At 35.9% G+C, this 15,254-nt stretch overlaps 1 protein-coding gene across 2 annotated transcripts in view; it reads left to right on the plus strand.

The window, feature by feature from the left end:
- IKKbeta (inhibitor of nuclear factor kappa B kinase subunit beta) overlaps nt 1-12,717 on the plus strand; it is a 234,497-nt gene extending 221,780 nt beyond the window's left edge. For both annotated transcript variants that reach the window (XM_083134475.1, XM_083134474.1), the window contains exons 15-16: nt 1,609-1,832; nt 8,327-12,717. In XM_083134475.1, coding sequence (XP_082990601.1) covers nt 1,609-1,832; nt 8,327-8,429 — 327 coding nt within the window. In that variant the 3' untranslated portion in view covers nt 8,430-12,717. The remainder of the gene's footprint in view (nt 1-1,608; nt 1,833-8,326) is intronic.
- The last annotated feature ends 2,537 nt before the right edge of the window (nt 12,718-15,254 follow it).

A 15,254-nucleotide genomic window follows, 5' to 3' on the forward strand; every position in this document is an offset into this window, starting at 1 on the left:
AACTGATTCTAACCGAAGCAAAACTCGATGAAATTGGTGCAGCGTTAGAACGTTCTCCAAACAAACCTCTACGCCGTGTTTCACAGGAGATGGGCGTGTCAAAATCATCAGCACATACAGCCACTAAGCTATTAAAAATAAAACCGTACAGAGTTTCTAAAGTGCAAGAATTAAGGCTCCCTGACAACGTAAGTAGAGTAAATTTCTGTAATTTGGTTTTGCAGAATATTGTAGATGGTATTGTTGATCCACAGTTAATATTTTTTTCGAATGAAGCATGGTTTCACTTGCGTGGTCATGTTTGTTCACAGAACAATAGATACTGGAGCACTGAAAATCTCCGAATAATACACGAAGTTCCGTTACATGATGCAAAAATTGGTGTGTGGTGTGCTGTAAGTGCAAAAATAATAATAGGGCCTATATTTTTTGAAGACACAATAAATTCAGAGAGGTACCGCACACAAATACTCGTGCCATTTTTTCAGTTATCAGATAATGAGAGACAATATGGGTATTTTCAACATGATTCGGCCACAGCCCATACCGCCGCAGATTCTTTGGATGCTATAAGGGAGGTGTTTGATGACAGAATAATTTCTAGAGGTTTATGGCCTTCACGTTCGCCAGATCTTACCGTATGTGATTATTATTTGTGGGGAACCTTAGAAAAATAGAGTCTACCGAAATAACCCTCATAGCATCGACGAACTAAAAGACAATATTAGGGCAGAACTTGGAAGAATTACGGAAGAACAACTTTTACGTGTGTATCAAAATTTCATCAAACGATGCCAGGAATGTGTGAATGTAGGTGGACATCACTTTGAACAACTCTTATAACACAGGTTAGTGCTCGTTTTGCAATATTTATGTAAATGTCTGCATATGTCCATAAAAATAAGTGGGCATTACAGGCCGCAAATGTCGGCATCTCCGTCAGCGCCACCTGCCACGCTTCTCCCGATCTCTCGGCTGAAGATTGAAATGAACGCACTGTACTTCTTATATCCTTCCGTCGCTGGTGTTCATTCTCCATTTTCTTTTACAAAACAAGAACACTCAACTACTACTCTTTTTAAGAGAAAAACTACAACAGTCTATAGAATAACTTGACATGTCAGGTACTGATGCCTTAAAATATTGTCCAATTGTATATTGTGAAGTTCAGCGAGGTTTTTCTGAGTTTAAAAATACTCTTGCCGAAAACAGGAGTTTCAAGTTTGAATTTTAGGTACCATGTTGTAATCAAGTGCAATCACGATCTGTAAAGAATATAATTTTTCTTTCATTTATAAAACAGCAGTGTAAAGTAAATAAGAGTGTGTGGAAGAATTCAGAACTGCAACTTTTACATTTATTATATGCTAAATCATAGCTGAAAATAGAACATATATCTGTTTACGTGTAGGGTAACTGAAAGAAAACATTGAAAAAAGGTAAGGTGTTTTTCTGAAGTGTATATTAATTTGCACATTTTAAGTATTTTATGTGCATAACCATCCAGGTCCCAGTAATGCTAATGAATATTTTGAACAATTTTTAATTGTGTAATTTTGAAGCACTGGTATTGGCTCAGTGTTATTTTATCATTATTTTTTGTTATAGATGAGACATCAAAGGAAGAGTCAGTCGCCGGTCGACTTCCAATGGAATGCTCCTGTCGTTGCATACGATCCAAGGAATCCAGTTTCAATGAACTCACCTGTGAATTACGCATACAACGTACCTGCAGTTCCTAATCATTACGCTTCTCTTCCTCCAATGGAAATGTATGATGCTGATTTCAGCACATCGTCAATGATAGAGAAAAACAAGGCTATCAGAATTGCGTAAGTTCCTAATTCACTGTTTCTTTAGTGCTTGCGTAACCCGTTATTGCTAAAAACCTAAGAAAGTTTGCACATGTTTTGGTTTGCAGATTTTCCGATTTGTTGCTTGAATCTTCATCAGTAGGAATTTACCAGAAATTTAAAATTAAAAGAGTACATTTTAACTTGTTAATTCTACTGTTTTATTTAATTTCTGGTGATTCCAGATGACGGAAAATTAAGGAAAAGGTCGGAGACAAGAATTCAGCTCAACTTATTCATAATCTGATTCGTTGTAAACATTTTTCATTGGCTCACGCAAAGGTGCTGAGTTCTGGTACTATTATTTGAAGGGCTCGGGTGTAAAACATGGTAAGTGACATTTTGGTCATTTTGGAGTTATAATGTGCATCGTGTAGTCCATCGTAAATGGAGTCGAATCGTACTGGAAGTGTTTCGTTTCGTCAACAGATGACGGAACTAGACGTGTTGAAAGTTATGGTATCTACCAGTTGTTTCATGTAAAGTATGGTAAGTAGCAAAGATGGTGGCGAAACGGCTGTTACTGAATTGCAACGTGTCTCGGAAAGTTCGCGAGCATTGAGGCAACAGCAAAGATGAGAACGAGTTAGAAAGTGTATGTGATTCCTATAATGACCCGGAATATGTACCACCGACTAAGAATGAGGAGAATGAAGAGGTTGTCAATCAGAAATGCGACTAAAACTGTGTATGGCCACGTACATTTTATTTCATGTAAAACGTGGTATCTACTGTAGATACCATTGTTTACATGCAGCAGTGCTCATAATGGCAGTTTCGAATTAAATTTTACTCTCTTACCTGGATGTGGACTGCGATCTAGTAGAGAAGCACATACTTTTCTTCTACTAGATATAAATAACTGTAGTCACATAGAAATTCGTTTGATTTTTAATTGGGTATGCACATTTAACCCATCCGCTTACCATTTAAATGCCAATTTTTTTGCCATGAAATACCATTTAAATTTGGCTATCTCCCGTGAAGGTTGCACAGCAAGACAAGATGTCAAATATTGTTTAAACTATCCAAGCAATTTACGTGAAAATTTTATATATTGAAGTGGAAGTATAGTAATAAGTATGCACATATGCAGTTTACTTGAAAGATAATTAGAAACTCACCTAATAAATTTGATCACACACATCGTTGCATTCCATTTCCATTCCTCAACCTTTTATATTTTTCCTGCCACAGCCACCTCTTCCTCACTTTCACTATATTCTTCAATTTCACTAACATAAAATGAACCCCCGTGTTCATCTCCCCTTCCTAAATCCACATTTTCCTTTTCATCGCTATTGAAAAGCAACTTTTCAATCACAGAATCATCTACAACATTCTTATGCAACATGTTTGCAAGACGTAACAAATGAAGGTTTGTTTACATGAGAAATTACTGAACAAAACACGCTTGAAATGGTATGAAAAACTTAGCAGCACAAACATACACGTCATAGATTTGAAAGATCATACAACCTCTGCCATCTATTGAATGAAAAAGGAACTACATGATGAAAATCGGGAACCCGTCGATTCGACGACTAGGTATGGGAACAGAATGTCAAGTCAGGCCGTCGATTCGACGACTAGGTAAGCGGATGGGTTAAGGCTGCTTTATTTTTAGCATGCCTTACAAGCAACGTCAAAAATGTATTACACTTAAGGATTATGTAATTTGATCTGAATCATATCAATTATTTGGAACAGTTTCGTTCTTTTATAAAATATTTCTTTCATAAATCTGTAATGTGCATTTTAAGTTATAATATTTTTATGGTGGACCTAATAACATATTTGTAATTTAATTTACTTTCGTATTTATGATGTGTGACTTTGATGAAAGCAAATTATTTTATTGTTGATATTGCGAATATGTCTTCTTCTTGGTTCGAAATTATAACTATTTTAATCCATAAGAGCTAAATATCAGTGAAAACTATTAAAAACTTACGCCCTGTGTACATTTGAAATAATTCTTTACAAACATGTCAAGTTAAAGAAAAATACAACAGAAAGTTACAAGGTCATAATTGTGTCTTCATTGATTTGCTTTAATTTACTTCGCGTCTTGTGTCACTTTTGGCTTATTTGCGAAGATGGAGATGAGTGATGATATGATGAAATTGATGAATAAGCACTCAAAAACTTCAATGCCCAGGCTGGGATTCGAACCCGAGACCCCTGGCGTCGTAGTGCCGGTAATTGTTATCTTGAAGATATTTAAACTAGGGATGGCCTTTTCGAGAGAAAAAAGAAAAAAATTAAAAAATCTCTTTTGGAAAAGAAAAATTGTTTTTTGTTTCGAAAAAGAATTCGTTTTTTTCAAAAACAAATCATTTTTGAAAAGAAAATTCGTTTTTCGAAACAAAAAAAATCCTTTTTCGATAATGTAATAGTTTTTCCAAAAACGATTTGTTTTTCGAAAAATGAAAAACTATTATTTTTCGGAAAAACAACAGTAGCTTAGGTTATTGTTTATTGAATAAAATTATTATTATTAAAGGCTTTCATTTTTATGTTACACATTGTTATGGTTGCTATAAAAAGTCTAATGTCAAAATATTATTATTGAACTTACATCACAAGTTAGCTTGAATAAATTGGTATCTGATCACTCATTTTGATAGTATCCTTGCATGTAAGGCATGGTAACTACAACAATTCCTTGAACAATCCTCAAACAAATCGCATGTAGCGCCACCGAAAAAAATAATTCGGATGAAATATCATGTTTGTTTGATAGTAAACATACAAGTGAATCATATTTGCTGTAAATAATTTAGAAATTTGTTTTAATTTGTAAATCAGATTTTTTTGAAACATCAACTTTCAATATCTCGAAACCTGCATTTTGTCACTTAACCATGTATTACACCCGACCCCTTCATTTGTTCCGATACATCAATTTATATTGTTCACTTTCTTCAGGAAATTATGTCCTGCTTGTCACTTATTGAATGCTCCTGTTCTTTCTGCTTCTGTGGTATTACAAGGTCCTGTATCTTGTTCGTCTCAATAAGGGGTGCCAACTTTTTGTTCTTTGTGGGTGTCCCTTCATCATATCATCACTGGTCTTCATCTTCATCTTCGCGAGTAGCCAAAGTGGCAGAAAAATGAAGTAAAATAAGCCAGATCAATCAATCATTTCCATGCAATGCATACTAGTAATTGCAATGTTGCAGATCAATGATGCTCTGTCATCTGACCCTACTGCCAGTATAATCCTGTGTAGAGCTGTGTTTTGTGCATGTACAACCTCAGCTTTTAACCAGGTATGGAGATTTTACCCTCAGAGACAGTATGGTTTTAGCTGGTATGGAGCTTGAAGTGTTCCTCTGTGCGTTACACCCAGGCGTGTAGGGGGTGTGGAGTTACGGCCCCATGCTTTGTTGATCACGGACGAAGGTGGGGGTGATGTGATCAGCACCATGCTCCTGTCTGCCTAAACCCCCCAGAGTTTCCTCCACGTTCCCATTTTGTACGACGCTGGGTGGGTGCCAGAGACGCTTGAACAGGTGGAATTTATTTATTTTATCAATGAAGGTTTCACTTTGGTTATTGTGTTTCTTTCTGTTGACTTAAATTAATATTATGAGTACCTCAACAGTTAAGCTATTTGCCCCACCACATTGTATGGGAATTTTTCCCATATTCCCGTAAAAAAATTTCCGTATAATGTGATGGGTGCAAATAGCTTAACTGCTGAGGTACTCATAATTTTAGTTAACAGGCATAAACACAATAACCAAAGTGAAACCTTCATTGATAAAAAAAAATCTGTGTAAAATTCAGTAACCAGATTGTTATAAACAATTTAAACTTTAGATCTTTCCCCCTAACTTTTAAAGCTTTTCTTGAATGAGGTATATAAAAGTTATTGACAATATACAAGGTGGCTCAATAAGTCACTTAACACCCTCAGTACAAGGCCACTGCAGCATGGAATTTGAAATTGGCGATGACCAATCATTGCCTGGCCAAGAGGGAACCACATTGACGCCACCCACACGGTCGGTGGCCATCTTGATGTCCGCCATCTTGAATTCAACTTCAGAATTTTAAATGGGAAGGGGGTCGTGCGACATATCAAAATGGGCTAGAATATCACAAGAAATGCAATGGTGGAGGTTTTTTCGACGTATCTTTAACCAGTAAAAAGTTATGACTGAATTCTTGTACCAATTTGCTCCTTTTCGAGGTGTTAGAAAAATGCCTTAAAAATTGTTTAGCGCATCGGTAATGCATCGAGATCAAAGTGACGTCTATGGAGAGACGTTGGCATGCCATTGCACATTATTTTAATCGGATACATCCATGAAGAGCTGTGCATTATGAATGGTTGTTGTGAACAATTAGAGTGTGACGCTTCCATTGAATTAAAAGTCCTTTACAGTGACAAGGCTAATGTTTATGTTCATAAGGAAGTTTATAAACAGAATATTCGATGATTTTTATCTGATAACCCATTTTCGACAGATCAAAGCTGAATGGTTAGTGTTGGTAAGTTAATGGTGTGGCGTGCTGTGTGGAACACGATTGGTTAGTCAATTTTCCATCAACGGAACCTTAAATGCTTAGGGCTACTTGGATTTGTACAATAAACAGGTTTTTTCATTCTTGCTTATGGAAGAAGGTACTTTTTACAGAGTTTTTTCAATAGGGAAGAACACCAGAACACTTATGGGAATGTTATGAACCTGTTTTTGTCCAAAGTTAGTTATCACATGACAAGGGTCACATATTCTGTTTATAAACTTCCTTATGAACATAAACGTTAGCCTTGTCACTGTGAAGGACTTTTAATTCAATGGAAGCATCACACTGTAAATTGTTCGCGACAACCATTCATAATGCTCAGCTCTTCATAGATGTATCCAATCAAAATCGTGTGCAATGGCATGCGAACTTCTCTCCCTAGACGTCACTTTGATCTCGATGCATTACCGAAGCGCTAAACAAATTTTAAGGCATTTTTCTAACACCTCGAAAAGGAGCAAATTGGTACAAGAATTCAGTCATAACTTTTTACTGGTTAAAGATACGTCGAAAAAACCTCCACCATTGCATTTCTCGTGAAATTCTAGCCCATTTTGATATGTCGCACGACCCCCTTCCCATTTAAAATTCTGAAGTTGAATTCAAGATGGCGGACATCAAGATGGCCGCCGACCATGTGGGTGGCGTCAATGTGGTTCCCCCTTGGCCTGATAACGATTGGTCATCACCATTTCCATGTTGCACGCTCCAGTGGCCTTGTACCGGGGTTGTTAAGTGACTTATTGAGCCACCCTGTAGAACAACTATGCATTTTAGTATACTAACTGTATGAAATGGAAAAAAAATAGCTAGATATTTATTCATCTTTTATTCATCTAGTGGATAGAGTAGCAGTCTCTCCCTAAGGATAGAATAGGTTTACAGTGGAACCTCGACTTTACGTTTTTCAGGGGACTGGGATGTAAAATCGAGGAAAATTTTATAACATTTTGCTGTGTTGGGACAATGAAGATGGAATACATAATACAGAAAAATGTAAAATCCAGGAACATATAATCAGGGTTCCACTGTATTTTTATTAGTTTTTGATGGTTATTATTGCATAATTACAGTCATAGCCATTATTATTATATTATATATATATATATATAAATGATGAAGGAGACAGTAAACCCTTACCACACGAAGAGAAATAATTCTATATTTTGCGATCTGGGTCGCATTTTCAAGAAGAAGCTAAAAGATTGTCGACACGACCCCCCCCCCCCCCCTTTCCGCTCTGACACATCTTTCCGCAAACGATGGGAAGGGCCTATATAGCAGGCATGCACGCCACTATACCCCCCGGACTCAACCTAGCCAACCAGTAATTCTTTCCTCTCCTCCCCGAAACTACCCACCCACCTTACAGTAAACACTGGCTAAAGTACTTCTTGTTTTCTATCAACTGTTTCTGGCAACACTGATCGTAGAGATGCTATGGTCAGTATTCTGTGCCTCTTCTCCAAGTGTTGTCGATCTTTTATCTTCTATCTTGAAAATGCGACCCAGATCGCGAAATATAGAATTATTTCTCTTCGTGTGGTAAGTGTTTACTGTGTCCTTCATCATTTGTATTTATCCGCCCTTGTGGCACCTTTTCTGACCCTATTCCTGTGTTATATATATATATATTTAATACCATAACTTGAAATGTAAATATGTTACCGTTACTATGTATATTATTCTTACATATTTTATCCCTGTAATTTTCTACTTTTTACTTGAATTTGGTTGTATACTGTGCTCAGCACCTAAAATAAACTATTATTATTATTAAGAAGAAGAAGAAGAAATAATACTTCTACTATTCAAGTTTTATCAATCGACTGACCTGCCCCCTCTTCGCCCCCTCTGAAGATGCTGCCTGTGTGTATTCATGGCATGGTGTCTTATGACATTTGACTAAAAATAAATATAATCTTGTTTCACAGGATTCAAGAATCTATGCTGGAGAGCTACAATCAGTTCAAGAGTATTGTTACGGAGGATTTGGACTTTTCGTTTCTGAAAATATCCGACAAAGGGGAGAAGTAGTAATATTATTATCACCGTATCGACATGTCTGCATCCTTACAGCAGACAGTGCAATATGTAAATATGTTGTGTGAAGTGTTTTTAATGAGGCATTTTGTAATTATGTATGTATATGTGTGAGTGTATATGTGTATTTTAGATGTAGAACGATTCTTCAGTCACGAAAACGTAACTTTGATCCTCGGTTTTAGAACACATTGCTCGACAGTGTTTTTTTATCCATAGCGCAACATCCGTTGAGGGCCAAGGCTTACTTACCAGTTTTACGGGGTGACGTGTAGTCAGTACGACAAACCCCCACAGTCGTTGTAGGTTTCCGTGAATTTCTTATGCTACTCATTCGTAGCCCCTCCAATCTCCTCACGATGGTGGGTTCCTACCGGCCCCATACACTGGCTGAAATCTCAGGAGAGAGGTTGTTACGCTTCCTGCAGGAGACTAGAACCAGTCCCATATTCCTAGCCCAAAACCTGATGCCTTAGATCACACGGGCACGGTGCAAGATTATAGACAGCGTTACTACACTTCAATGTGATATGATTGAACAAAAACAGGGAAAAGTTTTATCTTTTATCATGCCATTCTCAACAAAATGTCCGATTTTACAATATTATTATTTAATGATCCAGTATATCTGTAAATAGCCTGTGCTTTGGTGCAGATGTATACCATTTTGTTAGTATTTTTTAATGAATTTAAATATATGTAAATCATGTGCCCTGATTTTGATAAGTTAATGTTTAAGTGTGCAATCTATTTTTCAAAGGAAATCCGAAGGATGTGCCTCCCTCCCCTTGCAATCTTTCTGAAATAGCGGTACGAAAATATAATACAAAAAGTTAGTTTTCTTAATTAACTTCTTTTTTTGGTGCAATATTTATGCCACAAAGGCTGTCAATTTCTTGCCTACAGATGGAATAGAAATGTCATCTATACCACAAACTTTAAACCCACTTAGGTAGAAAATATCCACCACTGCTCCTGCAATTCAAAGTGACAATTTTGATTTCATGTTCAAAGTGAAGGAGAAAGTAAAAGACGAGAGAAGGGGTGCTATCTTGGTTAGGTTACTACAGGGTGTTTTAAAAAAAGGTAACAAACTCAACAATCAAACCATGTTCAGTTACCATTTTTTTAAAAACTCCCTGTGTTTGCGTGCCTATGTCAGAAGATTTTAATACCTCTGAAGACTATACTGAAAAGTAGTAAACTAACTTTTATCATTAAACAGATATAGTTAACGTTATAGCAATCAAAGTTAGGTTTGCGTGACTTGAATTGCTCTGTACATCACTACTAATATGTTGATTTTATAAGTGCCTAACAAAGTGTTTGTGTGTCTATAAGACAACTGATGAAATTAGTATTTCCACTGCTGCAGGTCACAGGATGGGAAATTTTACCAATTTGAATAAAAAAACATTTGTGCAAACAACTGGGAATTTACACCAAATTTCTCCGAAATTGTCATATTCTTATATTATTTTTACAGAAAAGTGCTCATATTTGCATTCATATGGTATTGACTCATGTTGGGAGTGTGGAAGGGATGGTTGTTGGTAAAATACTGACATTGCCGTAGACAGTGCACATAGTTATGCCAATAGTAAGAATGATATCACTGTACGTGTATGAGGGCTGTCCAAAAAGAAAAGTCCTAAGTAGCCCTCACCTCCATCCTTGATACACTGCTCCTGGCATTTCTTCTGCTCTTGGAATGCATTTTGTGGAATAGTCTGCTATTATTTTTTTCTCACATCTTTCATCTAGAAACTGCATCCTTTCAATGTGCATTTCATCCTCGGAAACAGGTAGAAATCTGCAGCTGCCAAATCAGGAGAATAGAGGGGCTGAGGTACAACAGTTGTGTTATGCTTTGCCCAAAACTCTTGGGCGTATAGTCATGGTGCAGGATCCACATATTGTTTACCCATGCTTCAAACCTCAGAAAATCGCTGCAAGCACGGAATGTTTGCAGATATGCATTGTTGAAAATTTCATTGTCCTTATGTGATGCAGAGATAATTGGAGAACTTCAGAATTAGAATTTTATAAAATACTTTAAAAATCAATGAAAAATTAACTAGAATTCGAATTTTTGCACTGGAATACTGCAAAAATATATTTCTAGTGCTTTCGCAACATTCATTATAAGTGTCTTACATATTTTCAGACAAAGAACAAACACTTTTCTTCATCATCGTGCATGCAATATGGAGAAATGTAAAAATTGTTGGTACAGGTATTTGATTTAAAATATTAACATGTACATACCGTGCTTCTTGCATAAAGATACAATTTTTATTAAGTTTGTGTTACAGTTAAGAATGTTTTGCTGTTGAAAGACAAAAAGATCTCTCTTTTTGTTACTATTTTTTAATGTTTTTTTTTTGTATTATTAGCTTTATATGCGTTGACTTTAGTGAGTGTTTAAGATAATGTAACCAGGCATGTTTTTACTATGGTTATAGATATCGGATGATCTGAAAGTTTTGTAATAAAGAAGCGTTATACCTATATGAAACTTTAATAAGTTATAGTGCAATATAAATTATGTGATTATGAATGGAGCTGGTCAGTTAATGTTATATGGCGCTCGGTATAATCGTGCTCTCATTGTTTCAGTGTGTCCAACTATTGGTGGATTTATGGGGGGAGAATCATAGTTTGCACAATTCTGCTACATTTTTTTGTTTTGTTTTGTGTCTCTGTACATTTTCAACTCATCCTTTTGGTTATGCGGACTTGGAATATTTGGCGACTGGACAGCAATTGCTTTCGACAGACAGACCACTTCATTAATATTGCATCCATGACTATTTTACTAAATAACTGTTATGATTGCAGAATCACAAATATTTTATTGCTTTGCTCCTCAAGTCCCAGGAAGTTAATAACAAAAATACCCTTGTACAAATGAATAACCCTGACAATTGTGTAGGGGGGATTCCCTCCTCCCGCTTTTGCCCTTGCCAAGCCAAGTTATACGTATAGGTTCACTAGTTTCATGTTCGACACATGTGTTGTTTTCCCACTGTAACTAGAACCTGGACTTTTTTGTAACAGTTTTGAAATATGTAGAGACAAAAGTATGGTAAATTTATGTGAAATGGCTCAAATATGTAATTTCTGAACAAGGAATAATATTTCTTGCAAATTCCTCACATTTATATTTATTTTATGTTAAAAACTGAGTGAATAGTAGTGATTAAGATATGAACAAGTGTCCACTTTTATTTTGATAATGCAATGATGGGTGTTGGGATGAGGGGTTGAGCAGCTCTGTTTAAACCAAAAAATTCCAAAATTTGAGTTTTATGTGAAATGTTATATATCATGCACACTATGACTAAACTTTCCAACCCTTTTCTTGAATAAGGTGTGTAAAAGTTAATAACAAAATAGAATAACTATGCATTTCGGTACACTAACTTTATGCAATGTAAAATAATAATGAAAACAGTACGGTTGTGCTTGATATTCACTCATCTGGTGAATTCTCTCCAAGAAAATAATAATAATAATAATACATTTTATTTTAATTATTTCACAATAATAATCATAAGCATTTGTACTAATTTGTACAAAAATTTCTGGCGACACTCATGGTTACATTGATCATTTTTACGATATGAGGCACATCCAGAAAGTCATATGATTTGGTAATAAAAAAAAGAACAAAAAGAAATTAGTTGAACAAATCCTTTTACCTCTGAAACTAATAACTTTAGCTATTTTTCTATGTAGGCACCCATGGAATTAAGACACTTATTGCACTGGGAGATAAGTTTTTGTGTACCCTCGCTAGTCCTGGAGATATGGGACCAGTGAGCATAAAGTGTACTTGAAACAAAATTTGCCACACTTTGCTTGCTTATGACACCATTCTTAATTCATGTATGTTAACGAATATTAGCATAGCAGGACTGTAACTATTGGCCATGACATTCAAATTATGAACAAATATGAACAAGAACAAAAAAGACAAATATTTTGCATTAAGACTAGCTCCATTATTTTGTAATCATTTGTACATATATAGCGTATATTGAGGTGCTATATCTGAATTGTGCATTAATGATGTTTGTAAACAAAGAATAAGAGATGATATTTTGTCTTACTGTGATTCTTTAGACATTAGTACAGGTTGGTGCATGTTTCTATACACAGAAAGTTATTGAGAATGCCTTAATGAGTTTTAAAGACATAATTTGTAAATACTTATTTATTTTGTGGCAAATTTATTTGTAAAACATGCCACCCTCATGCCAATAAAATATTTTCATAATGCACCTTACGGTCTGTTTATATTGAGTTTTATTTTCCATATAGCGTGCAGCATGTGGTTATATACACAAGGTGAATGAAGGGTTGGTAACCACCAAATTGATTTGGTTTATTTTACTTTGGTTTTCTGCTACTTCTGGCTAATCGCGAAGATGAGGATGAGTGATGATGATATGAAATTGATGAAGGGATACACACAAAACATCTATACCCAGGCCAGGATTCGAACCTGCCACATCTGGCTTCGTAGCATGCTGTGAGAACCATTCTGCCACGAGGACCGCTGGTAACCGTCTGAATATCTTGCAGAGGCATAAGGTGATAACAGGTGTATAATAACTCTCCCCTCCCCTTCCTCTCTCACCATTATATATAGACCTGTAATCAGAGGCGTCTCCTGAACGCATGCTGCACATGCGTCAATTGTGGGAAAAAGGACAGCTTGCTTTGCGACTACATTAATGAGCATTTCTACATTCTAATTTCTTCATATAGGAGAAGTATTTATTTTACACGAGAGCGCTCAACTAAGCTTATATTACATTTCTTGGATCTAAAGTGAAAGATAGTAATAATTATTTTCCCACAATTGACACATGCGTCACTTCAGATCCAAGAATTGTAATATAATCTTAGTTGAGCACGCTTTTGTAAAATAAATACTTCTCCCATATGAAGAAATTAGAAGTAGAAATGCTCATTAATGTCGTCGCAGAGCAAGCTGTCCATGCACCGCATGCATTCAGGAGACACCTCTGCCTGTAATGGGTTTTGTCATACCATTTGGGATTTGGATAGGATTCGAGATTTGAGATTAAGACATTGGATACTGCATTCAAGATTTGGATATTAGATCCAAGATTTGAGATTGATATTGGATACTTCTTTCAAGATTTGAGCTTGGGGTATTGCAAGCAGAATTTGAGACTTGTATAATGGATACAGGTTTCTAGAGTTGAATGTAAGTCCAAGATTCGAGATTTGGATATTGGATTCAGGATCCGTATGATTCGATATCATATACAAGATTCAACATTATGATATCGGTTCCAGTGTTTTAGATTTGGAAATTTTATCCATGATTTGAGATTGAGAACTCAGATCCAGAATTTGAGATTAAGATATTGGGTCCAATATTTGGATATCAGAACAAGGAATCAGGTAATTTGTGTTAAAACACCCACCCCTATTATGTATATTAATATGTCTGGCAAGCGTTACCTATTTCCTTGCTGTCAATGTTGGCAAGTAATGCTATATTTATATTTTCATGTTGATAAAATGGTTGTATTTATTTCTGTCGGAGTGATTTTCCTAACTCCATGCGCAATATCTCTTTTAAAGAGCAATGGCTAGCCATGCAGGTTTTCATTGGGTGATGCGTGATAAGCATATGAGCTGCTGTTTTGTGGCTTTCAAGATAACAGTCTGCCCCTTTTTTGAAGAGCTCCACTTTATCTTCACTATGCTGGGCACTCAATTTTTTGTAGTTCCCAGCAGGGTCCGAGTCACCCAATGAAAATCCTTTGTGGCCAAAGTCCCGTTACAGTTCAGTTAATAACCCACCTTTGCTTGTGTAGAATTTTATGAGAAATTGAAATTGCTTATATTCCCACCTTTCAAAATGTAAGGGAGCTTTCAGACGTGTGAAAGGGATGGGGGTTGCAGCAGGGTGCGAAATCCTGTGTGGGACACACACGGAATTTCCCCACCAACGATCTTGTCCCGAAATCCCCCATCCCCAAACTCTTCGAGGGAGGGAGAGTTTTTGTTTTAACAACAAACATAAGCAATTAGTTTGGGATTCGAATATATACTGCTGGACAAAAAAAAACGGACACTTGCATTTTTTGTGATAACGCATACATTCTGATTCGAAGGCTAACTAAATTATTGGAAATATATTGAACAGAAAACAAACTTTGAGGATGTTCTACATACATTAATAAGTTAAATTAGAACAAAAACGAAAGTTACAGAAACCTACCAAACTGAGAGCGTAATTCATAAGTAATTGCAATTCAGATGTCAAATATTAAAGTGTCCGGTTTTCTTTCTCTGGAATAATATCGAAAAAATACACACAAAAAAAGAATGGACAACAAAGAGCCTCATCTCTTAGGACAGTGAACCCAACAATCCCCAAAACACAAAATTTTGACCAACTTGTTGTTTCATCGCCTTTCATTAGTAACCATGAAGTATATAAATATATTAATAAAACCTGTAATAGCATTTATATGTCAATTTTATACAGGAAGCTATTACGAGGGTCACTATTTATATTTTGAGCCTAACAATGAAAAAACAGGAATTTGGCATTGAAAACTGCTTTATTGTTTTTCGAAGTATTCTCCTTTATGGTCAATACACTTTTGCATTCGTTCGAACCATTTGTCAAAGCAGTTTTTCCAATCTTCTTGAGACACCTCCATAATATGGTTTTTGAACGCATCAACGGTGTCTTCCGCCGACGAAAATCGTTGTCCACGCAATTTATTCTTGACATTCGGGAACAAGAAGTAGTCATTGGGTGCC

This window comes from Lepisma saccharinum, chromosome 13 (genome assembly GCF_977018435.1).
Source record: "Lepisma saccharinum chromosome 13, izLepSacc3.1, whole genome shotgun sequence".
NCBI lineage: Eukaryota > Metazoa > Arthropoda > Insecta > Zygentoma > Lepismatidae > Lepisma > Lepisma saccharinum.